The sequence below is a fragment of the Balaenoptera acutorostrata genome, chromosome 20 (genome assembly GCF_949987535.1).
Source record: "Balaenoptera acutorostrata chromosome 20, mBalAcu1.1, whole genome shotgun sequence".
NCBI lineage: Eukaryota > Metazoa > Chordata > Mammalia > Artiodactyla > Balaenopteridae > Balaenoptera > Balaenoptera acutorostrata.
The window spans coordinates 24,534,081-24,559,666 of NC_080083.1; the positions used below are offsets into that span (position 1 = coordinate 24,534,081).

A 25,586-nucleotide genomic window follows, 5' to 3' on the forward strand; every position below is an offset into this window, starting at 1 on the left:
TGCCTTTCTGTAATTTTGAGTCTCTAACCATGTATATGTTACTTTTCTTTTTCAATTGTCATTTGGGACTAAGTGGTGAAATAATGAGCCATTTTAATTCATTAATTTTATATATCAAAAAAAAATTAAATGTGATTTTGAAATCCATATTTATCTTTCCCAGTTTGCTGTCCTTAACCAGTGGGGGGATATGTACATATGTGTGTGTGTGTGTGTGTGTGTGTGTGTGTGTGTGTGTATTTTTATCTATGAACTATACAAAAGGCAAATCTATGTTTGCCTTTTGCCATACACAAAAATATCTAGACATTGCTAGAAATGGAGTAAATCATAAAAAGGTCATAACCTATAAAAGAATGTCAGCAAATCCAAGGACAAGGCATGATCAGCTGAGGACTGCTAATTCTCCTAAAGCCATGCTGCTTATTGGTCCTCCAAGGTATTAAAAATAAAAATTAGGAAGAAAGGGCTCACCTAACCTTCTTTATTTGCTTCATTTTTATATTATTTTCACTTACTTCGTCTAATCTCTACTACTCTTTTTTACCCTTCATGCCATGTCAACTTCCCCACACCATGATGCCATCTTTCGTTTTTGTTTCTAGTGTAGTGAAAACAGCAATGGTTAGCAGTTAGAAGACTTGCTTCCTTTCTTGCTAATTAGTTGTCTGACACTGGGCAAACTTCAGGGCCCATTTTTCTCATGTGACTAGGCATCAAAAGAGTAGTTGAATTAGAAGCCTTTTAAGATTCCTCTGACCCACTGACTATGCCATTTCTAAGGTTCCTTCTAGCTCTAAAATTCTATGATTCTGAGGTCAAGAGACAGTTGGAGATGTGCCAAGTATCTTTCATACTGAGCTTGATATAGATTGAGCTTAATAATATGACATTCACCATTTCTTCATTCCAAGTATCTTCCATACTATTCTGAAAGCTTTTATTTGTACAAAATGATCACTAAGGTGCCTTCAGAGTCTATGGTTATGGACTGTTAAATCTCATCTTAACAAAAAATAGATATTCTTCTATACCTAAAATAACTTTTTAGAGTTATTTCTAGGGCTAGTTAAGATTATTTTTTCTTAGTTGAAACAAAATTTAACTTTTAGCAGATAAGTGCATTGCTTTTCCAGTATAGGAGCATAAAAGAAACAGTGAACAAAAACACATGTGCCTTTGGATCAAGCCAAAAACTCAGAAAGTTTACACTTTAAGGGCACTTAGAATGACACTGCTGTGGAGGCTGATAGCAAAACCAGAAAAGCTCATCCACTTTAGCAGTGTAATATAACCCTGAGGGGAGTCTGTCAATGGAAGCGTTATCACACTTTAAACTCTTTTTCACTCAAACTGTCAGGTATCTATTTATCATTTCTCTTTGGTAATTCAGCCATCGTAAACATAGACACCTTTAGTGACTTTGTAATTGGCCCTCATTACAATACCAAATTACCCTGAGGGCTTGGAAACAAGAAAAAGAATGTTCATGTATGCCTATGAGCTAGGCATTCTGAGGCAGAACTAGGTCAAAACAACTACAAGCAGGTATCTTCAATTATTTATAATACTAATATTCAAAAATAAAAGAATTGTTTACTTGAAAACAGAACCTAAAGGCCAATGAAAAAGTCTATTGGATTTTTATTTTTACATGATTCAAACTTTGGAGGATAAAGACCAATCAAAACACATAACCACCACTGCAGGATTCTAGAAGATTACATAAAATAAGATATTTGCTTTCAATACACAATCTTAAACTTTATAACTGTTTTTACTAACGGGATAACAAATACATAATAAATTACATAATAATTTCCTCAATAACAAGTAGTAAAAGATAATGACAACGCCAGCAAGTCTTCTTACATAGACTATTATAGCCAGAAAACAAATTTCAAGCATTTGAGCAATTTAGTACATCAGTTAGCCACTTACGGAAAGAAGTCTACTTAAATATAAAATTCATGGGGTTTTATCATGAACAGCCTCTTCTCTATTTTATTATTTTTTTAGCATTTGGATTTTTAGTATTTTTATCTCTTTGAAGAGAACTTTTTAAATATACAGAGTGAAGAGATTTCACAGTTCCTCAGTTAATTAAAAAGAACTTGTATGAAAACAAGTATGATCACAGAATTTCAACAATGGTTTTGATTCAATTATTCTGTATTCTCTTCCTGGTTCTGAACAAGTCACTTAAGTTTTTCCAGTGAAGCCCCTTAGTAATTATACTTCATATTATCAGGTTTGAATATCTGTTGAAGCTTCTTTTGAATAACCCCAAATAAGGCTTGAATAAATTTCCATCTAATAAAAGAAAGCAATGACAAAGAAAAGCATAAAACAAAATAACCTATTCGCATTATATGGTAGGAGGTGATATATCAATTAAATGAAACTCTAGAAGCTGTAGCTCTTAGCCTTTTGTGTAGAATCACTTATGTTTGACAAAATACAGAAAGACAGAACTTTCAAAATATATTAAAATATCATTGGTCCTTTCATATACTATCAGCTTATGCTTCACCAATAATTTCTGGGTATAATTCCATATTATTATACTTCCATATATTATTATAACTTCAATTTTAGAGTAAACTAGTTATCAAACTGGTACACAGACTGCCAAACTAATACTGCCAAAATATTATTAAAAAATCATGTCTTTAGTAAGAAAGATTTATCTACCTAGCCAAAATTCGTATTATTCTAGATATCCCCGGAAAATTTCAAAACCATCAACATATCTTCAGTTAATAATTTAACATAATTTTTTGAAAGAAGTTTGTACTAATCAGAATTATTAGACAGTATAGTCATTTCTCAATTAAAAAACATTTTAAAATTTGCTCAAAGAGAGGGCCTACATAAACTATCTTATTTTGAAGTTTTTAAATATGTTAAATACATTAATTAGATCTGGTTAGACTAAATCACTTAAATGTTTTTAATCTCCTCATATGACATCCATGTTTGACTATTTTGGGTAGAGAGATTTAAAAGAAGAAAGTATGAAGACGGGTGACTAAAATGAAAATTAATTTTCAAGGAAATAAATAAATATCCCCAAGCTTTAGGACAAAAACCCGTTATTTAAAACTTGAATAAAGATTTTCTTACAGTAAAATTATTTTTAAAAAAATATCAACACTAGCAATCAATTTGATTTTCATAAGTTATTTGATTATCACTGTAAATGTACATATAAAATGAACACATTAAAAAGTAATTTTAATCTTTTCAGCCTAATTTTTCCTCTAAAATACATTAACTTACTCACATTTTTTCCATCTAGCAATTCCATGCACTTTTCATTTCTGTTGAAGTTACCTACTACTTCAGGATGGACACAAGTGTGATCCCTGCTGGAAAGAATAGTCATTGGGACCCCTGAGTATGCTGTCCTCCGGAGCTCTCTAGTAATCTGAGCAATCTGCTTGTGTGTGCGTGTCCCAAAATATATTTTGGGTATCTTGGACTTCCCCCCATGATCCTTCTTAGCGGTATTTGAAGAATCTTGACTGTTTCCTTGTTTAGTAGAACAACAGCACCTAGAACAGTTACCAGGGGGCTGTAACAAAGGAAAGAAAAGATAACTAATGTCTGGACTACCATAAAATTGTTATCAAACCTCTCATGGAATCAAAACTAAAAGCAGTGAATCACAACTGTCAAATAAAGAGAAATTCATGATGTTATGATGTTACATCATCTAAAACTTGCCATTAAAGAAAAAACTACAAATTCAATTTCAAATTGGTTCTCCTTCATAAATAAATGATAAATGATAAACCATTTTTATCATTATAAATGATGTTACCATATTTGCATTGTTTTCTAACATACTACTCCAACTCTCAAATTCCAAATGTTTTAAGTATATTTTAATTATCCTCTTTCATAAATTATAAAAATAAGATAAAACAGAAGACAATTTTCATTTTTGCTTAGGCTTCAAGTGAAAGCCTAATATAAATTGTGATATTACAATTTAGAGTTGATAGTGCTATTTTTCTTCACAGCACAGTCCATTCAAATATCCTATAATATACCAATATCTTAAAAAGCATTTTAAATATGGCTTACAGAAGAATAGAAATATCAAGTTGAATCTAAAGCATCAGTCAAAAACAAGAAGAGAAAACTATTCTCTAGAAAAAGTATGAAAATGAATGCAAATTATTAATATTTAATAATGAAGGCAGGTTGCTTGTGTGGAACAAGTATATCTGAAATTCAATTACCTGTCATGGAATGTAACTCCATCAGTAAAATTACCAGTCAGGATAGCTTTTCCTGGACAATTTTACCCAATTCAGTTTCATAATTAAAATAGTTATATAAAGGCACCATATGGAACATCAGGAGTATAGTCTAGTATTTAGCTGGTTTTTCTCTCCTGTTTCCAAACTCTCAAAAATAAAAAAATTAAAAAAGCTTAATGCTATATATTAGAACCCAAGGATTCTTAATAACTACTCCCTTCTCAACCTCAGTTACTATAAAATGAGACAGAATGCAGCCTCATTTAAGAGAAAGACTATGAAATGGTTAGTTTATAGGAATGGTCACTGATAGGGAAAAAAACTAAATAGCACAGTAGCTTAAGAGAATTTGTACTAGAAAGTTTTAGTTTAGTAGAACAAACACACCATTTAACTGCAGATTTTTTAAAAATTATAATCAGTAAGATTAGCCTTCATAAACAAATGCTAAGTCATAGCATGTTACACCACAATACTGGGGATCAAGCTGTCTTTTAGCCTCAACTCAGTGGAAAAGCAAGTTCAAATTACTCCCAGTCTCGCTCAACCTTGTCCGCCATTAAATATTACAATACATGATAGAATGGATGTAAATGTGACCCTTCTGGAGCTGTCACTCACTGGGATAAAAGGTTCACTGATGTGCCAAATAAACAGTCAGTCAAAGCAGATAAAGTTACAGCCATGCTGGAATTGTGACATTCCCCTCTCAGGTTGCCAGTAACAGCAGATTTCATTACAGAGTGCTGCCACATTAAATAGCCAGTTCCAAATATCCTGCCTTCTATATTGAATAATTACTTATTCACTGAAAGGATAAAAAGAAGAGTTATGAATGGGGCTCTTGTCAACAGTGAGGCAGGAAACAGCTGACATGTGGTTTATGTTACATATGTTGCAATATCTAACAATTTATGGTCACACAGAAAATGGCATGCAAACTATATCATGATATTTCTGACTGAATTCCTTTCTAGCCTTTGCAATGATCACACTAATTAATTAACTCAGTAAAAGAATTAAGGTAACTCTTGGTAGCAGAATTAGTTGACTTTTCCATACCTTCAATCTTTCACTCAATTATATTATATCTCTGCCCTATGATACAGTTAAATTCACTCCGAATATTAGAATGCTAGGGCTCAATGCATTGTTATATTCCACATGGATATATTATATACAAGCATAAAAGTAACTCAATAACGTGGCCTTTTTTCAAGGCTCGGAAAACCTACTTTTTGATATAACACTTTTCAACATGAATTCCACTTAAAGCTTTATCACCCACTCCTTTTATTTTAATTCCACTATTTTTCTAAACAAAAAATTCAAATGCTACAGAAAAATACAAAATAAGTCAACCACCACCACAAATAACTTGCAGACCCTTCTACATATAATTATATCTTCCATATTTTTTCAAATAGAAAGGGATGCTATTATATAGACTTGTAACTTGCTGCCTTGTATTCAAATGTTTTAATTTTTAAAAGGGGTATTTGCACTAATAATTTTAAAAAGGGATCTGCTTATCTTAAAATATTATGCTAGTAGCTGTACTAACAAAAATAAAAGATCAAGAACTAGTTTCAGAAAGCTCTTCCCACTAGAGCAGCTTTATTTAGGTAACTTAAATTTGTTTTTCACTCCATAACTGAGAAAATTTTAAACCACTGCTAATTTTATACTAAAAATGGTTTTTGTTTGTTAAGTCTTAAAATGCTCTGAAGTAATTATACCATCTATGAACTCAAGGGTGACTCCTCAAAGAAGATGGTTTTTCAGTGGGTGGTTGCACAAGTAGAGTAGAAGATAGAAATTAAGAAAGGTGATTCTTATTTATTTGCAATATTAAAGGGGAATTCTTTCTTCAGAAGTGATCTTCTATTGGAGTTTCTATTTAAAGGATTTGGTATAATCATATTTGAAGATGGAAAAAAATGAATCTGGCAATAGAACAGAGGCTTAAAAAAGACAATTATTTAGTAACAAAAGAGAATTATTTGTACCAAAATCAGCAAGTTTCAATTCTGTAAGAAAACGAGAGAAAGAATCCTGAAACAGCAATGATAGGCAGTCATAATATCCTCCACTCCAATAATAGGCTAATATTTTCTGGCCTCTCTCTGAAACCCTTTGACCTAGGGGTTTTGAAACAATAGAGGAACAAAATTAAATATTTTTCACTAAGCATTTCTCCTGCTAACAAATGATCAAGTTTATCTTTCATAGGGATGTCTTTTGTTTTTGCTCTTTAAATTTACAGAGACTGTATTAGGAAACTGGAGAATAAATTTTAAAAATATTCTCTCTCATCTAATATATCTGAACGCCAAGAAGATAAAACACATGGGCTCCCAAAACCTGTAATCTCTAAGAACTGTAAATAGCTACACTGTATGGTAGAACCAAACTCTTTAAGAGATGGCTTCTTTTCCCATAGCTGGAAACTGGTCTAGAGTTCTTTTACTTCAACAAAAGGCAAGAAAACTTAACCCAAATAACAGCAAAAAAATCTATTATCATTTAAAGAGAAACACAAGAGATACATGTGGGTGTGACAGCTCTATTATTAGTTCCACATGCAGGAAGTCAATTGTTTAAAAATACATCTCAAATTTACAGTAGCCAAAACTGTTCTTAGGAGGTCAGCAACCAAGGATTTTAGAAAATTTTGTGTCTAACAATTTCTATTTATTCTCTCTCTTGTCATACTACATAGAGACATAAATTGAAATTTTTTGAAAGGATAAAGAATATAACATTTGATCTTGAAGGCCAACTGCTGATTCCTTGCCACTATTCCTTTCACAAGGCTACAATCAGAAGTTTAAGTAGATTAAGATAACTACATCAACCTCTAAAGTTTCATAGCTCTCTCCAGCCTTTCCCCACAACAACAAAAATTACTATGCCTAAATACTTGGAAAAATAAAAATTAGCATGGTGACTATGCCTTAAAAAGGAAAATAATAAAGGAGTACTTAGAAACTATTGCATTGTCAGAGATGTTACTTTGTAAATTCATAAGTCAGGGGAGTATCTAAAAGCAGTTTACGAACTGAATTCTAAAAGCAAGCATAAAAGGATATATTTAATATGAAAGATAAGTAATAAAGAAGTGGAGAGGAAAAGAGACCAAAAGGAAGCTTACTGGTATGAAATAAAGGGAAAACTAGGTCCATGAAATAGTCACATATGTGCATGCATTGTCTTTCAACCACACTCCAAATTCTTTGAGGACAGAAACTGTCTTACATTACTTCATCTACTCATTCACTGAGCATGGTGTTTTGCATATAACTATAACTTAATTTTTTTTTAATTGATGGATTGTGACTAATGTCCCTAAACCAAATACTGTACCCATGCACCACATTTTATCTGTAGATGCTTAACTGATGCCCTAATTTGAAGTTCTTCACATATCAAAAAATTACCTCAAAATAAAAAGGTTAGCTTTTAAAAGAAAAAATACAGGACAATTTGTTATTTTTCAAGAACAAAAAGAAAAATCATCTTGTTATGCTAATATCTGGGCCACTTTAGTTGTGGGTGATAAACACATATCCTGATATATTCATTATTAATAGCTTTCATTTATTAAGGCTGTCCTTGTGCTAAGCACTCTACATGTACTCTCTCATTCATTCATTCATTCATTCAAGAAACGTTAGAATTCCTGATATATCAAGCCAAGTAGAAGACAATGACAAGGGTCATTTCACCCCACTGACAAAGAGGGCTTTACTTTTTAATTGTTCTACAAGGTGTGTTTATCAATACCAGTTTCACTCACGAGGTAAAGAACTGTTTAAAGTTGGTACTCTAAGTGCATTATTTCCGGAATGCAACTACAAAATATTCTTAAGGATAAGCTATACAATTTACTTCATAAAAACTATTTTAACTTATTATTAGTTGACATTTAAGTCAAATATTTTCTAACAAGATGGACATTATATTCCAAAAGGGAAAAAACCAAAAATTCTCAAATAAGAGACTCTTTAGAGCAAGTGTCAACAAACTTTTTCTGTAAAGGACCAGAAAGTAAATATTCTAGGTTTTGTGGGCCATCAACTCTCTGCCCCTCTACAGGAAAATATCTTTATGATCTCAACATAGGAAAGGATTTCTTAAACAATACACCAAAGGCACAAATGACTGAAAACACAATCTCGAGAAGACATGTGCACTGTATATAACCAACTGAGGATCATTAGTCACAATATATAAAGGATTCCAGCAAATTAATTTTTAAAAAACAAACCCAATAGAAGAAAGAGCCCAAGAAGAAGAAAATCAAAGGAGAGAAAAGCGGAAAAGCCAATAAACATCTGAAAAGATGTGCAACCTAATGCTCAACCTCATTACTAATTAGGAAAATGCAAATTAAAACCATAATTGGATTCCATTTCACATCCACCAGACTGGGTAGAGAGGGTATACAGCAACTCTCTCATATACTGCTGATCCAAGTATAAAGTGGCACACCCACTTTGGAGAACAAATTGGTGATCTAGTGAAATCAAGGATACATAGACCCTTTGATCCAGCCTGACCCTGCTAGGCATACATGCCAGAGAAACTCTTGCAAATTAAGACAGACACAATAGGGATATTCTTTGCAGTACTGTTTTAAGAGTGAGGAAAATAAGCCAAGTGTGTCAACAAAACAATGGATAAACTGTGCAGTTCTGTCAATCTATGGAATATTGTATATAATAAAAAAATATGAACCAGAGAGTCCCATGTATTGACATAGATAAACATCAAAAAAAATTGTTGAGCAGGCTGAGTATGACTTAAATAACATTTTATTCTCCCCATAAACTTCCAAACAAATTGATGACAGGAATAAAACTATGAAAACTTTATGAAAAGAATTAGGAATCCCCACTATGTTAGATAACCCTTGGAGCTAAGGACTGTAATAGACAATATACTTGAAAAATGCTAAAAAGTGCTTCAAAAGGAACCTAAAACAGCAAATACACTTGTTCCTCCTCAGCAGCTTAATACCTAGCAGAATAACTTTCATCTTAATCCCTCCTGACCAAAATTTTCAACTAATTTATTAGGAAATAGGTTCTTAACTTACATCCATGGACTGTTACAGAGGAGAGAGTTTGAGATCATCCAGAAACTACAAACACAATTTTGTATGCATTTTTAGAAAGTCAGTCCATAACTTTCATCATGTGCTCAAAGAAGATTATGACTTATTTGGATGAGGTCTTTATTCCAGAATTTATGTCTGATTTTACAATGGAAATAAAATAGAAATAGCATTTTCTTAACAACCAACTTGGTTAGTCACATTAATTCTGTAAAGGAATAAACAAGTTGATAGTCCAAAGAAGATAATTTTATAAGGGTTCCTCTACTGCTTGTAAATTAATTTCTCTTTTAATGTTTGTTAATTACATAATGTTAACATAATTCTAAAACACTTAGTTCACTAATGTTTATTTCTAACTCCATTTTACAGATGAAAAAGTAAAATCTAAAGTTCTTCAAGTTGCTACAAAATTCATGATAATTTGTGAGAAGTTGGAAGTCATAACCTTAAATCTTAAAGCTTTAACAGGATCATTTTTACCTACCATTTAACTTGGCAAAAAAGCAAAATACTGCCCTTTTTTATTTCAAAACATCATGCACCTAAAGAGCTAGTGGTAAAAAAGTCAATGAATACCGAATTATACTTTGAGGCATGTGAAGGAGGGTTTACTGTTAATCTTTATCAACCATTTGCTGTTGTCCAAGCCATCTAAACAGGTACTGAATGCCTGTTGTGCAAAATCTCACATAAGCACACACTCTAGTAAGACAGCCAAAGTGACATAACTATACCTTTTCCACTATTCTTTTTTAAAAATTCAAACAGTAGTACTCTACTGCCAGTTTCATGATTAAACTGCACAAGGCAGCTGTTTATCTACTCACAGCAACCAGCAGGTGAACCTGATTCAATATTTATCACAGGCTTTCACAGATCACTGCTAACCAAGCAAACGTTTTAATTAAGCTGGAACTTGCTTCAAAGAGCTCATTCAAGATGTCAATCGGCAGGTAAGGGATCAGATACAGTGTCAGGTGAGAGTGTGTAATACAAATCCACAACTTTCTTCATCCCATTGCTGTAAATTAGCCTGCTCTAAAGTTCAGACTCTGATTGTAACAGACTGCCAGTCTCCTGGAATGTGTAACTGAAGTCACTCAAATTCTATTGTGAAGGTTGTAAGCAATATGTTAAACTGCAATGGGCTAGCACATTAAGACAGATCCTTTTCACGGTTGTTTTTTGATACCATAAGTGTTTGTTACCCTACTCTCCACTTACTGTTTACTTTCTTGCCTAGTGTAAATGGGAATTCCTTAACACAGTTGCCTCAGATTCTGAAAAGTTTATAATCAAGAAAAACCCAAAGTGGTATTTTTAATTTTTAATCTAAATTTATACTAGAACAATTATATTCTGTAAGACTTCTCAGTTTGAGAACAAACACATCATAAAGATGACCAACCTGTATAAAGCAAAAATTCTCCTGGTACAGTAGAACTTATACAGATGTGACTATAGCAATGAGTCTCAAAGTATAGTGATTAGTCACACTGACCAACTTCATGAGAAATACCTGGGGTATTTACAACAATAACAACAACAAAAAGGAAAAAAGAAGAATCAAAGAAAGGAAATGGGAGAAAAAGGGAAAGTTCTTCCTTAGAGAAGAATGCTAGCTAAAAATTATAAATAGAACGACAAAATTTTAAAAATCACCATTTTGCAACTCCCATGTAATAAGTGATTCCTGCAAGGTACATAAATGGATGCTAAAATCACTGGGGTGAAAAGCTGTTGGGAAACAAGATATTCACATAGTCTCCAAATATCACCCCACAGATTACTTATTAATTACAAAAGAAAAATGTGCCTTTATAATGGAGACCTGGTAGTCACCACTTCAACCAAATGGTCAATTTTAACATTAGCAGTAGTGAGACAAACTGGCATCATGTGCCTCTTGATGTGATATAATACGAAATACATTTATGTACTCTTCTTGAACAAAACTACATGATTATGAAATCCAAACAATCAAGCCATGAATCAAAAAGAACCCAGGAATAGAGAACCTGTGGTAAAAAGACATATATGTGTATTATTTAGTTGGTGAAAATTAATCCAGCTGCACTCTTATATTTGCACTTGTATATTATACTTCAAAAATCCTATCCCTTGGGATTGCCTGACATTTTTATTTTCTCCTTTATTGTATAGTATTTTGGTATTTTTCAAACTTTCTTCAACGACCCTTTTAAAATGAGAAAACAAAGCCATCCTGTGTGACATCATCTTCTACATACTGACCAAAATGCTATAAATAAAACTTATACAAAATAGACATTTTTGCATCTTTCACCACTATTAAAAATTACTAGACAAGTTGGGACTTTCCTGGTGGACCAGTGGGTAAGACTCCACGCTCACAATGCAGCAGGCCTGGGTTTGATCCCTGATCAGGGAACTAGATCCTGTATGCATGCCACAACTAAGAGTCCGCATGCCACAACTCAAGATCCCACATGCCACAATGAAGATCCTATGTGCTGCAACGAAGATCCTGCGTGCCACAACTAAGATCTGGCCCAGCCTAAATAAATAAATACATATATTTTTAAAAAAATTTTTTAAATTAGTAGACAAGTTATTATCAATATACAAGCCTCTAAAGCAGCACTACCCAATAGAACTTTCTGCGATGGTGGAATGTTCTTTACCTGCACTATTGAATGTACTTGCCACTAGCCACATATGGCTACTGAGAACTTGAAATGTGATTAGTGCAACTGAGGAACTGAATTTTAATTAAATAGTCACATGTGGCTAGCAGCTACCATAGCAGAAGTGTAGATTTTAAATATTACCACAGGACTAAAGAGAAAATTTTGACTTAGACCAGTGTTCAGTCTGGTGCCAAACTTCCAAAGGAATTCAAATCCGCATAGTAAGAATTTTATTCATAGATGCTATCCTAATAGAGTAACCCTTCAGTTTGCTCTGTTCAACTCTCTTAAAATCTCCTGCTTCAAATAGCTATATTACTTGATGAAGACAATGTTAAAATTAACAATTAATTAATTATTACTGTGGGTTCTAAACTTAATCTGGAAAATAAACTAGTGAGAATAACCAAAAATTTTTAGAAAAAAGATGGTTAAAAATAGTATATATTCTCATATATGTAAGAATTTAGTATATATGATAAAGATGTTATACTAGGCACCTCTTTAGACACATGTTCAACTCTTTATTCTGAAAACCGTTCATCAATTATAGCCCCTGCTGAAAAGGTAGACCCAGTATCTACATTAATAACACATGACCAAGCCCAAACACACTCCCAAATATAGCAAGACCAGTAAGATTCACTTTCCTAGGAATCTGTATTTGGGTCATTTAGACTGAGTTGATTATACTACAGGGAACAGACCAGAACATTTCATAGACTTTAAGCCTTTCATTTCGAGATGTGATGGTAAGGTCATATGACAGAGAATAAGTATCCAGAAAAAAACAATCTACAAGAAATGAAAGAACTCTGCACACAGAGGCAGAAAAGACACACTTGAGGCCCCAAAGAGAAGACAGAAGCTGCCTAAAAACCTCTGAGTTCCAATAAGGGCAGCTGTATATCTTGCTTGATCTTTCTGGAGTAGGCTTCTAATTCTTCAAAAGCAAATCACTCCTGATTAAGTCAGGGGTTGAAATATCAAAGAAATAACAAGAGAGAATTTCCCTAAATTGAAAACGTCTCTGAATCTTCAATATAATAATTAAACCCACTAAGTAAGTAGCATCGTAAATGAAAAAGTCTCTCACTTAAACATCCAGTCATAGAGATTAGAAATTATAGAACAGCCATTCAAAAGAATGCAATGTAGTCATTAAAAATGATGTAGAAAAATATCAAATGACATCAAAACACAGTACTGATCTATTATTACAAGGAGAGATAATTGGACATTATTTGCCTCCTGAGTAATGTTAACAGCAAGTATACAGGACTTGTGTTATTCTGAAAAACAAAAAAGCAAAAAACAAGGACAAAATCAAACCTGAATCTAATTCAACCTGTAGACCTAACTACCATTACTAGAAATATGGGGATAGAGGACTATCTTAAACGACACCAGGTGGACAAATTCAAACAAATCCTGAATATGAGGAATCCCACAGAACACATAACACAGTTTTTTCAACAAATAAATGGCACCTCTCTGAAAAGAAATGTCATGCACATACCTTGTTTGGATTCTGATATTTAAAAAGCCAACTCTAAAATGACATTTTTTAAGCAATCAAAGAAAATTTCAACCAGGATGGATATTAGACTAAGAATTACTGGGTTTTTCCAGCTATAATAATATTACTTTTTAAATGTCATTGCTATGTTTTTAAAAGTATTTATCTGTTTTAAATACATAAATTGTTTTATGGGTAAATAGATATATGATGTCTGATAGTTGCTTTAAAATATTCTAGTCCCTCACCCTTTCCTCCACTGATTCCCCCAAAAAAGAAAAGAAAAAAATGGCAGGGGGTAAATAAAACAAACAGGGGAGGTAAAATATATTGATAATTGTTAAAGCTGAGTGATGGGCACAAGAAGGTTCATTATTCTGCCCTCTCTCTGCTTCGTGTATGAAATTTCCTTAAAAAAAGATTCTAAAAATAAGGAGCATTTACAAATACATTTTTATAAAACAAATCCAACATTGATCCTAAACCAGATCTAGATAAACTTTCTCTCAGTTTATCTAGATTTGGTATAATATCACTAATGAATATTACCTGGCAGGCCAAGATGGCAGAGTAGAAAGACCCCGAGCTCACCTCCTCTCATAAGCACACCAAAATCACAACTAACTGCAGAACAACCATTGATGAAAATGACTGAAACTAATGAATTATTACAACAATGAATTCTAAATGTAATAGCAAATAGGACTCTTCTACACATACACAAAACACACACACACACACACACACACACACACACACACACACACACACAAAACCAAAAAGCCAAGAACAGAAGAATAATTCAGTATTAGGACATTTATCAATACACTTTAACATATTAAAAAATAAAATGTGAAAATAAATCGTATTCATCTTTACAGTTTAATATTAATCCTTGATGAAAATGCTGAACAAAATAGGAATAAAATGACTATCAAGAAAAAACATATGATAAATATATAATTAAATCAATAATATAATTTATATGTCATTTAACATATAATGTATATATAAAAAATATATAACTTATATGTTTTATTATTATAACTTATATACATATGTAAAAGGTTTCAAAAGCCAGTATCATGCTTACTTACAGAAACTAGAAGCACTCTCATTAAGGCCTCAAAGGAGACAAGGATGACCATACTTCCCGGGTGCCTGGGACTATCTGAGTTTATATCTGTTCTTTCAGCTTATATGATCATTCAATCTGTTACTATTATTACACTTAACACTTTTTTCCTGAGATATTATAAAAATTGCAAAGAAGGTAAATGATCATTATTTACAGAAGATATGATTATATACTTAGAAAACCTGAGAAAATGTATTGAAACTATTACAAATAGAAGAAGTCATTAATGTGGCTCAGGAAAAAACAACAACAACAATAAATGTGGTTTCGGGGAAACAAAGAGAAATTAATATTCTTTATGTATAAAACTACAACTAATTAGAAAATGTAATAGAAGAAAAAAATCTCAATTACACAGAAATAAAAGGTAAATTACTAAGAATCAACTTAAAAATTAACTTAAAAATACATTTAAGAAGTTAGAGGATGCTTAATTAATTAGATACGGGATATTCTTTCATGATCTACATGTATATCAAATCATCATGATGTATACTTTAAATATCTTACAATTTTGTCAATCATACCTCAATAAAGCTGAAAAAAATTAATAAGAAAACTTTAAACATGACTGAAGGAAATAAAGAAAAAATCAGATAGAAACAAAGCACGGTCTTAAGTAGATGACTTACTATCATAAAGAAGTCAGTTCTCTTCCAAATAATCTATAAAATATATCAAGGATATTTTGTTAACTATATAGGTTAACTCTAAAGTACATATGTAATAATAAACAAGCAAGAATAGCCAAAAGACATCTTAAATAAAAGGGTAATAAAGAGGAACTAGACACACAAAATATTAATGAACTACAATAATCAAAACAGTATAGATCAATGAAAAAGAAAATATAGAAAAGTCCAGAAATAGAACTAGATACATTAAGGAATTTGGAACGTAAACATTATAAACAAAGTCAAAAGACCAAGAACAAATCAGTTATTTTTTTAAAAAAACGCTGTTCTGGAATTCATAACACAAATAAAGGCCTAATTTAATATTGAAGAACCCTGTAAAACAGTAAAAAAGAAAAGAAAAAAAGACCAACAACCTAATTGACAAAGGAGATAACCAGATATTTGAAAAGATACTCAACCTCCCTCATAACAAGAAAGAGAAGTATACATTAAAAGTATGAGATGCATTTTTTAACCAATCAGGCAGAAAAATGATCAAAGACTTTGATAACACACTTATTTGCAAGAGAGTAGAGACACATATGTGTTTCATATGAGTATGTACAAGTACCATGTATAATTTGTCTGTATATTATATGTATATCCTTGCTTTTACAATTCTGACAGGATTCATAAGAAACCAATAACAGCTGCATCTGGGGCAGGAAAAAGAATGGCTGAGAAACTGAGTGTGGGAGACTTTTTAATACAAACCCTTTTGTTCTTCTTGTTTTTTACACCATAGACATTATCACTTTTCAAAGACAGGTAGGTAAAATGTAAGTTTTAAAAATTAAAATACCAAATTGCCTTCCTCTGGTATTATAGATATACTAACTCCCTATAATGTTCATAACAATGTATACAGAAGTAGGACATACTGACATCACAATTTCATTCTCAAAAGAGAATGAAGACTCAGTGAACATTACTAATAGTAGCAACAACAGCAACAACAATATCACACTAGTTACAACTGCACAGGATAAAATTTTCTCATTGACTGAAAACTGACAGAAGAACCAATTATGTGACAAAACTGTGACTGGCAAAACTTCACCTAGAAATATTAAATATGTTAGAACAGTGTGGTACTAGCACAAATACAGACAAAAATAATCGAATCAAAGAGAAAAGTCAGAAAGAAACTCTCACACATATAGTCAAATAACTCTCAACCAGGGTGCTAAGACCATTCAGTGGGAAAAGGACAATTTTTTCAACAAACAATGCTGGCAAAAATGGATATTCACATACAAATCAATGAAGTTAGACCCTAACCTTATACTATATACAAAACTAAAAATGGGTCAAAAACTTAAAAATAAGAGCTGAAACTATAAAACTTTACCAAAAGTATAGGCAACAAAAGCAAAAATAGGTAAACTGGACTTCCTGAAAATTAAAAACCTTTGTGCATCAAAGACACCACCAAACAGAATGAAACGCAATCCACAGAATGGGAGAAAATATCTGTAAAATCTAAAAAGGGGTTAATGTCCAGAATATACAAAGAACTCCAACTCAACAACAACAACAAAAAACAATTAACCCTATTCAAAAAAATAGGCAAAGGGCTTGAATAGACATTTCTCCAAAGAAGATATACAAATGGACAATAAGCACATGAAAAGATGTTCAACATCCCTAATCATTAGGAAAGGCAAATCAAAACCACAAAGACATACCATTTCACATCCATGAGGATGGTTATTATTTAAAAAGAAAAGAAAACAAAATAGAAAATACAAGTGTTTGGCAAGGATGTGAAGAAACTGGAACCTTCCTGCGAATTCCCTGGTGGTCCAGTGGTTAGGGCTCCGTGCTTCCACTGTGGGGAGCATAGGTTCAATCCCTAGTCAGGAAACTAAGATCTCGCACACTGCAAGGCACCGCCAAAAACAAAAGAAAAAGAAACTGGAAACTTGCTACATTGCTGGTGGAAATATAAAATAGTATAGTCACTGTGGAAAACTGGATGGAAATTCCTCAAAAAATTAAACAGAATTACCATGTGATCCAGCAATCACACTTCTGGGTATATATCCATAAGAAGTGAAAGCAGCAACTTGAACACATAGATATCTGTACACCAACGTTCATACAGCAGCATTATTCACAGTAGCCAAAAGAGGAAAACAACCCAAATGCCCACTGAAGTATGACTGGATAAACAAAATGTAGTATAGAGGCATTCAATGGAATATTATTTAATCATAAAAAGGAAGGGAATTCTGACACATGCTACAACATGGATGAACCCTGAAGACAGGCTAAGTGAAATAACTAAGACACAAAAGGACAAACATTGTATGATCCCACTTATATGAGATTCCTAGAGTAGTCAAATTCACAGAGACAGAAAGGAGAATGGTAGTTACCAGCGGCTGAGGCAAGGGGGAATAGGAGTTACTGTTTAATAGTTACAGAGTTTCATAGATCAATGGAACAAGACAGAAAGCCCAGAGGTAAACCCACGCACCTACGGTCAACTAATCTATGACAAACGAGGCAAGGATATACAATGGAGAAAAGACAGTCTCCTCAGTAAGTGGTGCTGGGAAAACAGGACAGCTACATGTAAAAGAATGAAATTAGAACACTCCCTAACACCATACACAAAAATAAACTCAAAATGGATTCGAGACCTAAATGTAAGACTGGACACTATAAAACTCTTAGAGGAAAACATAGGAAGAACACTCTTTAACATAAATCACAGCAAGATCTTTTTTGATCCACCTCCTAGAATAATGGAATAAAAAACAAAAATAAACAAATGGGACCTAATGAAACTTCAAAGCTTTTGCAAAGCAAAGGAAACCATAAACAAGATGAAAAGACAACCCTCAGAATGGGAGAAAATATTTGCAAACAAATCAATGGGCAAAGGATTAATCTCCAAAATATATAAACAGCTCATGCAGCTCAATACTAAGAAAACAAACAACCCAATCCAAAAATGGGCAGAAGACCTAAATAGACATTTCTCCAAAGAAGACATACAGATGGCCAAGAAGCACATGAAAAGCTGCTCAGCATCACTATTAGAGAAATGCAAATCAAAACTACAATGAGGTATCACCTCACACCAGTTAGAATGGGCATCATCAGAAAATCTACAAACAACAAATGCTGGCAAGGGTGTGGAGAAATGGGAACCCTCTTGCACTGTTGGTGGGAATGTAAATTGATACAGCCACTATGGAGAACAGTATGGAGGTTCCTTAAAAAACTAAAAATAGAATTAACATATGATCCAGCAATCCCACTACTGGGCATATACCCAGAGAAAACCATAATTCAAAAAGACACATGCACCCCAATGTTCACTGCAGCACTATTTACAATAGCCAGGTCATGGAAGCAACCTAAATGCCCATCGACAGACGAATGGATAAAGATGTGGTACATATATACAATGGAATATTACTCAGACATAAAAAGGAACGAAATTGGGTCATTTGTTGAGACATGGATGGATCCAGAGACTGTCATACAGAGTGAAGTAAGTCAGAAAGTGAAAAACAAATATCATATATTAACGCATATATGTGGAACCTAGAAAAATGGTACAGATGAACCGGTTTGCAGGGCAGAAATTGAGACACAGATGTAGAGAACAAATGTATGGACACCAAGGGGGGAAAGCGGCAGCGGGGTGGGGGTGGTGGTGTGCTGAATTGGGCAATTGGGATTGACATGTATACACTGATGTGTATAAAATTGATGACTAATAAGAACCTGCTGTATAAAACAAAATAAAATTCAAAAATTCAAAAAAAAATAGTTACAGAGTTTCAGTTTGGGAAGATGAAAAAATTCTGGTTACATAGCAATATGAGTAGACTTAATGCCACTGAACTCAACACAAAAAATGGTTAAAACGGTAAATTTTCTTACATACACTGTATCACATTTTTTTTAAAATGAAGGGAAAGAAAAGCTGAGAAAAATCTGTTAGGATCAAGCCTGCACTACAAATGTTAAACAAAGCTTTTCAAGCTAAAAGAAAAATTATACAAAATAGAAACGAACCTAAAGGAATGAAGGGCACCAGAAGTAAGAAATAGGAAGATGAGGGAAGAAATAATTTTCCTGATTTGTAAATTTATTTAAAATAACGGAGGTAGACTTCCGGTTTCCATTTTTGAATATAAATAGTTTGGAAGTCACCACTCCATCCTAACAAGTAAAAAGCTGAAAAGACTGAAAAATCAACAACTTTTCCTGGGTTTGTAAGAGAGGGGAGGACAAACCATTGCCTTTAAGATTGGAGAGACAGACAGGTGAATACAGGGAGTAACAGCGCACAGGAGCAGAGACACCAGTGGAAACCAGTGCAGGAACAAGTGCTGGGCTAACAAAACCTGAACTGTAAGTGATGAACTGCTAGAGGCTCAGTATGCATAACTCTCTGAGTTCCAGGGGTGCCCAGTCATGGAGGGCTCCCAAATATTGTGACATTTACGTCCAGGAGCCAGACCAGGTTCCTACAATACACATCAGAGAAATATACCCTCGTGCTCCCAGTAAGGGGAGCTGGAAAGGAACCATTTTGAAATACCAGGGCACACTGTTCTTCTTAACAAAGCCTGCCCTCAGGGGAAACTAGTTAACCAGAGCCTAACCAGCTGGGGTATTATCGGAGTCTAATCTAATGCCCAACTCTAGCAGTCTAGCAGTCCCTTCTATATGGGAGAAGGGAAAAAAACAACTCCAGTCCACTCAAGCCATCCTGTCCCACCTAAGGGGGTGAAAAAACTGAGAAACTTCTGTGAAGTTCCCAGTCCAGAGACACAGGCTCACTAAAAGACTAAGACCCAATCATGGGACTATAGAACACTTGCCCTCCCTGCCATACCTCACCACCAAATTACTAAAGGCCTGTTTATAACAACTTCTTTTACCCAGTATGTCATGTCCAGCTAACAAGAAAAAACTTACAAGGCATACCAAAAGGCAAAAAACACAACCTGAAGAGACTGAGCAAGCATTAAAGCCAGATAGGTCAGGGATGTTGGAATTATCATATCAGGAATTTAAAACAACTATGATTAATATGCTAAAGGCTCTACTGGATAAAGCATATAGCACGTAAGAGCAGATAAGCAATGTAAGCTGAGAGACGGGAATCCTAAGGAAGAATTTTTTTTTTAATGCTAGGAATAAAACACTGTAGCAGAAATGAAAAATGCTTTTGATGGGCTTCTTAGTAGACTGGACATGGTTGACAAAGGACTCTCTGAGCTAGATATATCAATAGAATGCTTGAAAACAAAAAACCTAAGAGAACAAAATCTGAAAAAAACAGAACAGAATATCCAAGGACTGTGGGACAACTACAAAAGTTAAGATATACATAAAGGGAATACTAGAAGGAAAAAAAAGAAAGGAACAGAAGACATATTTGAAGTAATAATGACCAAGATTTTCCCCAAACTGATGTCAGGCACCAAACCACAGATCTAGGAAGCTCAGAGAACACCAAACAAGATAAATGCCCAAAATATTACATATAAACATATCATCTTCAAACTACAGAAAATCAAAGGTAAAAAAAAAAAAAAATCCTGAAAGAAACCAGTTACCCACAGAGAAACAAAGATAAGAATTACATCCAACTTCTCCTCAAAAGCATGCACGCAAGAAGAGAGTGGAGTGAAATATTTAAAGCATTGACAGAAAAAAAACACCAACCTAAAATTCTGTACCCTGAGAAATTATCCTTCAAAAGTGAAGGAGAAATAAAGACTTTCTCAAACAAAAATTGAGGGAATTTGTTGCCAGTAGACCTGCCTTTCAAGAAATATTAAAAGAAGTTCTTTAGAGAGAGGAAAAATTCTTTATATACATAAAGTAAGGAAGAGCATGGAAAAAGGAATAGTAAATATGAATTTAAAACTTTCATTTGGGCTTCCCTGGTGGCGCAGTGGTTGAGAATCTGCCTGCCAATGCAGGGGACACGGGTTCGTGTCCCGGCCTGGGAAGATCCCACATGCCGCGGAGCAGCTGGGCCCATGAGCCACAATTACTGAGCCTGCGTGTCTGGAGCCTGTGCTCCGCAACAAGAGAGGCCACGATAGTGAGAGGCCCGCGCACCACGATGAAGAGTGGCCTCCGTTTGCCACAACTAGAGAAAGCCCTCGCACAGAAACGAAGACCCAACACAGCCATAAATAAAATTTAAAAAAAAGAAAGAAAATGCTCCCTATTTCACTTACAAAATTAATTTTAAAAAAAATTTCATTTTTCTTATTTGACCTAACATATAACACTTTGTTCAAAATAATAATACCAATAATATCAATAAATAATAGTATACAGTTGACCCTTAAAACAGGTTTGAACTGCACAGTTCCACTTACATAAATTTTTTTCAGTAAATATATTGGAAATTTTTTTGAAGATTTGCAAAAATTTGAAAAAACTCACAGATGAACCATGGAGCCTAGAAAATACAAATAAATAAATAAATAGGAAAAAGGTATATCATAAATGCATGAAATATATGTAGATGCTAGTCTATCCTTACATAGGCATAAGGTGAGTGATATTTAATATAAAATTAATGTGTTGGGCTTCCCTGGTGGCGCAGTGGTTGAGAATCTGCCTGCCAATGCAGGGCACACGGGTTCGAGCCCTGGTCTGGGAAGATCCCACATGCCACGGAGCAACTGGGCCCGTGAGCCACAATTACTGAGCCTGCGCGTCTGGAGCCTGTGCTCCGCAACAAGAGAGGCCGCGACGGTGAGAGGCCCGCGCACCGCGATGAAGAGTGGTCCCCACTTGCCGCAACTAGAGAAAGCCCTCGCACAGAAACGAAGACTCAACACAGTCATAAATAAATAAATAAATAAATAAAAGAACGTGAATTTCAAAAATAAAATAAAATAAAATAAAATTAATGTGTTAGTTTTCTTACTATTTTTTAACTTTCAAAGAATTACATTACCGTACAATATTCCTCTCTGTTTCATAACTGGAGAAACTGCACATCAGCATATCATCACAGGTAAGTGTTTTTTAAAAAAATGTAACAATGTTTCCAGTACCATATTATGAATATGACTGTAATACTTTTATACCCTAAAATTTTAAATGATTCATTCGTTCATGTATAGGTCAGGCTACCGTGAAGCAACTGTATCAATTACACTAAGTTACCATAAAGCAAACATACTGCAGCTTTTTCATTATCAATGTATGAATTTTTATACCTCTAAATAAATATAAATTTCTTTTTCACATCATCTTTTCATTTTTGATGTCCAGTGTTAGAAATGCATATAACATCTACAGTGCTTTGTATCATATAAGATAATATTGATGTAGGTATTGACAGATGCTTCATCATCTTATAGATGATGTAAACTTACAGTATTGATACAGTACTGTAAATATATTTTCTCTTCCTTATGATTTTCTTAATAACATTTTCCTCTCTCTAGCTTATTTTATTGTAAGAATACATATAACATGCAAAATATGTGTTAATTGTCTTTATGTTACCTATTGGTAAGGCTTCTGGTCAACAGTAGGCTACTAGTACTTAAGTTTTGGGGGAGTCAAAAATTATACACATATTTTTGACCGCTGGGGGGTTGGTGCCCCTAACCCCTGCATTGTTCAAGAGTCAACTGTATATGCTTATATATGCATGAAATAAATGACAGCAATGATACAAGGGATGGAGTGAGGAATTAAGATTACACTGTTACTATAAGGTACTACTCACAGTGGTATAGTGTTATGGGAAAGTACATCTGGATTTGCCATAAATACATATTGCAAAACCTAGGGCAACCAGTAAAAAAGGGGAAGGGAGGAAGGGAGGGAAGGAATATGACGGTTATGCTAGAAAGGAGAGAAAATGGAATCAAATAAAACACTTATTTAGTGTCTGTGCCACTGCACAGGGCCAGAGCCCACCTGGGCCAGACCCTGGGCCACTACCTGGGCCAAGACACATGCGTGCGTCCCACTGGTGCTCCCTGCGGCGGCAGAAGTTTTGCAGGTTGCATTGAACTCGGGACCTCTGCAAAGAAGACCCACTGGGTTTTATTCGTTCTGAGACTGCAGCCTCCAGCCACGCATGAGTGCTGGATATGTACCAGGCAATGCTGAGGGAGACCAAGCACTTCAGAGCCAACAACTACAGAACTTACACCAGCAGGAGGATGAGAGATGTCTTCAGAGAAAATAAGAATGTAAAGGATCCTGTAAAAATTCAACCCCTAATGAATAAAGCCAAAAGAGACCCTGGGATAATCCACTGACAGGTCCACATTGGCCAACTGTATTTGACTGACAAGCTTGTCAGTTAGAATCAAGAGAAGCCCAGGACCTAGGGAGCTGGGACCAGCCACCACCGGCAGCCATGGACCACCTTCAGCATCCATTCTGCTTTGCATGGGGGCTCCCAGGGGACCACGAGTGGCCTTTGCATCAGCTTTAAATAGGCTCTTGCTGTGTCTGCCCTAAGAACTGATAAACTGAGTGAGGATTCCATTCTTCTGCAGCCTTAGTGACAAAGGATGGCTGTCTCTCCTTGGTTCAAGTGTTAGAATGAAGAGCTGGAGCTCCTCAAAAGACTGTTGTGTATTATTGTGTCTCCTCCACCCTACCCCATTTTTGTAGCTCCTCAGCACTTGTATAGAGCATTTCCAGATTTTGTTTCTTGGTCCTTGACAATAAACTACAAAATGCATAAAAAGAGTGGGAAACAAAAAGAGGAACACAGAACAAGAGCAAAAAATAGAAAACAGTCATAAATATGGTAAATATTAATCCAACCTTATAAATAATCACTTTGAACATCAATGGTCTAAATACACCAATTAAAAGACAGAAATTGTCAGAGAGGATCATAAAACAAGACCCAAATATTTGATGTCTAAAAGAAACCCACTTTAGATATGAAAAAACTTATAGACTAAAAGTAAATGAATGGAGAAAAATATACCATGCTAACACTAATCAGAAGAAAGCAGAGTACCTATATTAATTTCAGACACAGAAGACCTCAAAGAAAGGAAAGTTATCAGAGATAAAAAAAAAGGGCATTACATAATGATAAAGGGGCCAATTCTCCAAGAAAAAAAAAAAAACAATCCTTAACATGTATGTGCCTAACAACAGTGTGTCAAACTATATGGGGCAAAAACTAATAGAACTGCAAGAGAAATAGATAAATCCACTATCATAGGTGGAGTTGCTATCAGAAATGGACAAACCTAGCAAGCAGAAAATCACTAAGGACATAGCTGAACTCAACAATATCACCAATCAACTGAATATAACTGACATGTATAGACTACTTCATCCAACAGTGGTAGAATACACATTCTTCCCAACTTCACATGGACCATTTACCAAGATAGACCACATTCTGGAGATAAAACATACTTCAACAAGTTAAAAAAAATAAAAATCATACAATGTCTGCACTTAGACCACAATCAAATTAAATTAGAAATCAATAACAGAAAGATAACTAGAATATCCCAAAATATGTGAGGATTAAACAACACATGGCTAAATAACACATGGATCAATGAAAAAATCTCAAGAGAAATTTAAAAATAGTTTGAGCTTAATGAAAATAAAAACACACCTTATCAAAATACATGGTAGGCAGTGAAAGTAGTGTTGTGAGAGGAATTTATAGCACCGAAAGCATGTATTAGAAAAGAAGAAAGATCTAAAGTCAATAATCTAAGCTGCTACCTTAGAAAACTAGAAAAAGAGCAAACTAAATCCAAATTAAGCAGAAGAAAAGAAATAATAATAATTAGAGCTTAAATCAATGAAATTGAAACCAGAAACTCAATGGAGAAAAATCAATGAAACCAAAACCTGCTTCTTTGAAAAAAAAATCAATAAAATCAGTAAGTCTCTAGCCAGGCTCACTAAGAAAAAAAAGAGAGAAGACAAAAATTACTAATATCAGAAATGAAAGAGCGACATCACTACAGAGCCTACGGACGCTCAGGATAATAAAAAAAAAATACTATGAACAACTCTATGCCCACAAATTTGATAACCTAATGAAACAAACCAATTCCTTGAAAGATACAACTTGCCAAATCTGACACAAGAAGAAATGGACAATATGAATAGGCCTAGATATATTAAACAATTAAATCAATAATTAGTAACCTTCCAAAAAGAAAGCACCAGACCCAGAC

At 34.0% G+C, this 25,586-nt stretch overlaps 2 protein-coding genes across 9 annotated transcripts in view; one reads left to right on the forward strand and one right to left on the reverse strand.

Annotated features, from left to right (window-relative positions):
• BRIP1 (BRCA1 interacting helicase 1) overlaps positions 1-25,586 on the reverse strand; it is a 208,154-nt gene that overhangs the window by 138,926 nt on the left and 43,642 nt on the right. For 7 of the 8 annotated variants that reach the window (XM_057536502.1, XM_057536507.1, XM_057536501.1 and 4 more), the window contains exon 7: positions 3,287-3,577. The exons of the other annotated variant lie outside the window; for it this stretch is intronic. In XM_057536502.1, the coding sequence (XP_057392485.1) occupies positions 3,287-3,577 (291 nt within the window). The remainder of the gene's footprint in view (positions 1-3,286; positions 3,578-25,586) is intronic. 8 annotated transcript variants of the gene reach the window in all.
• On the forward strand, positions 10,333-23,747 carry LOC103012169 (LYR motif-containing protein 4). The gene is given in 3 exon segments (XM_028168520.1): positions 10,333-10,346; positions 22,341-22,411; positions 23,479-23,747. Coding segments are annotated over 3 exon segments (354 nt in total).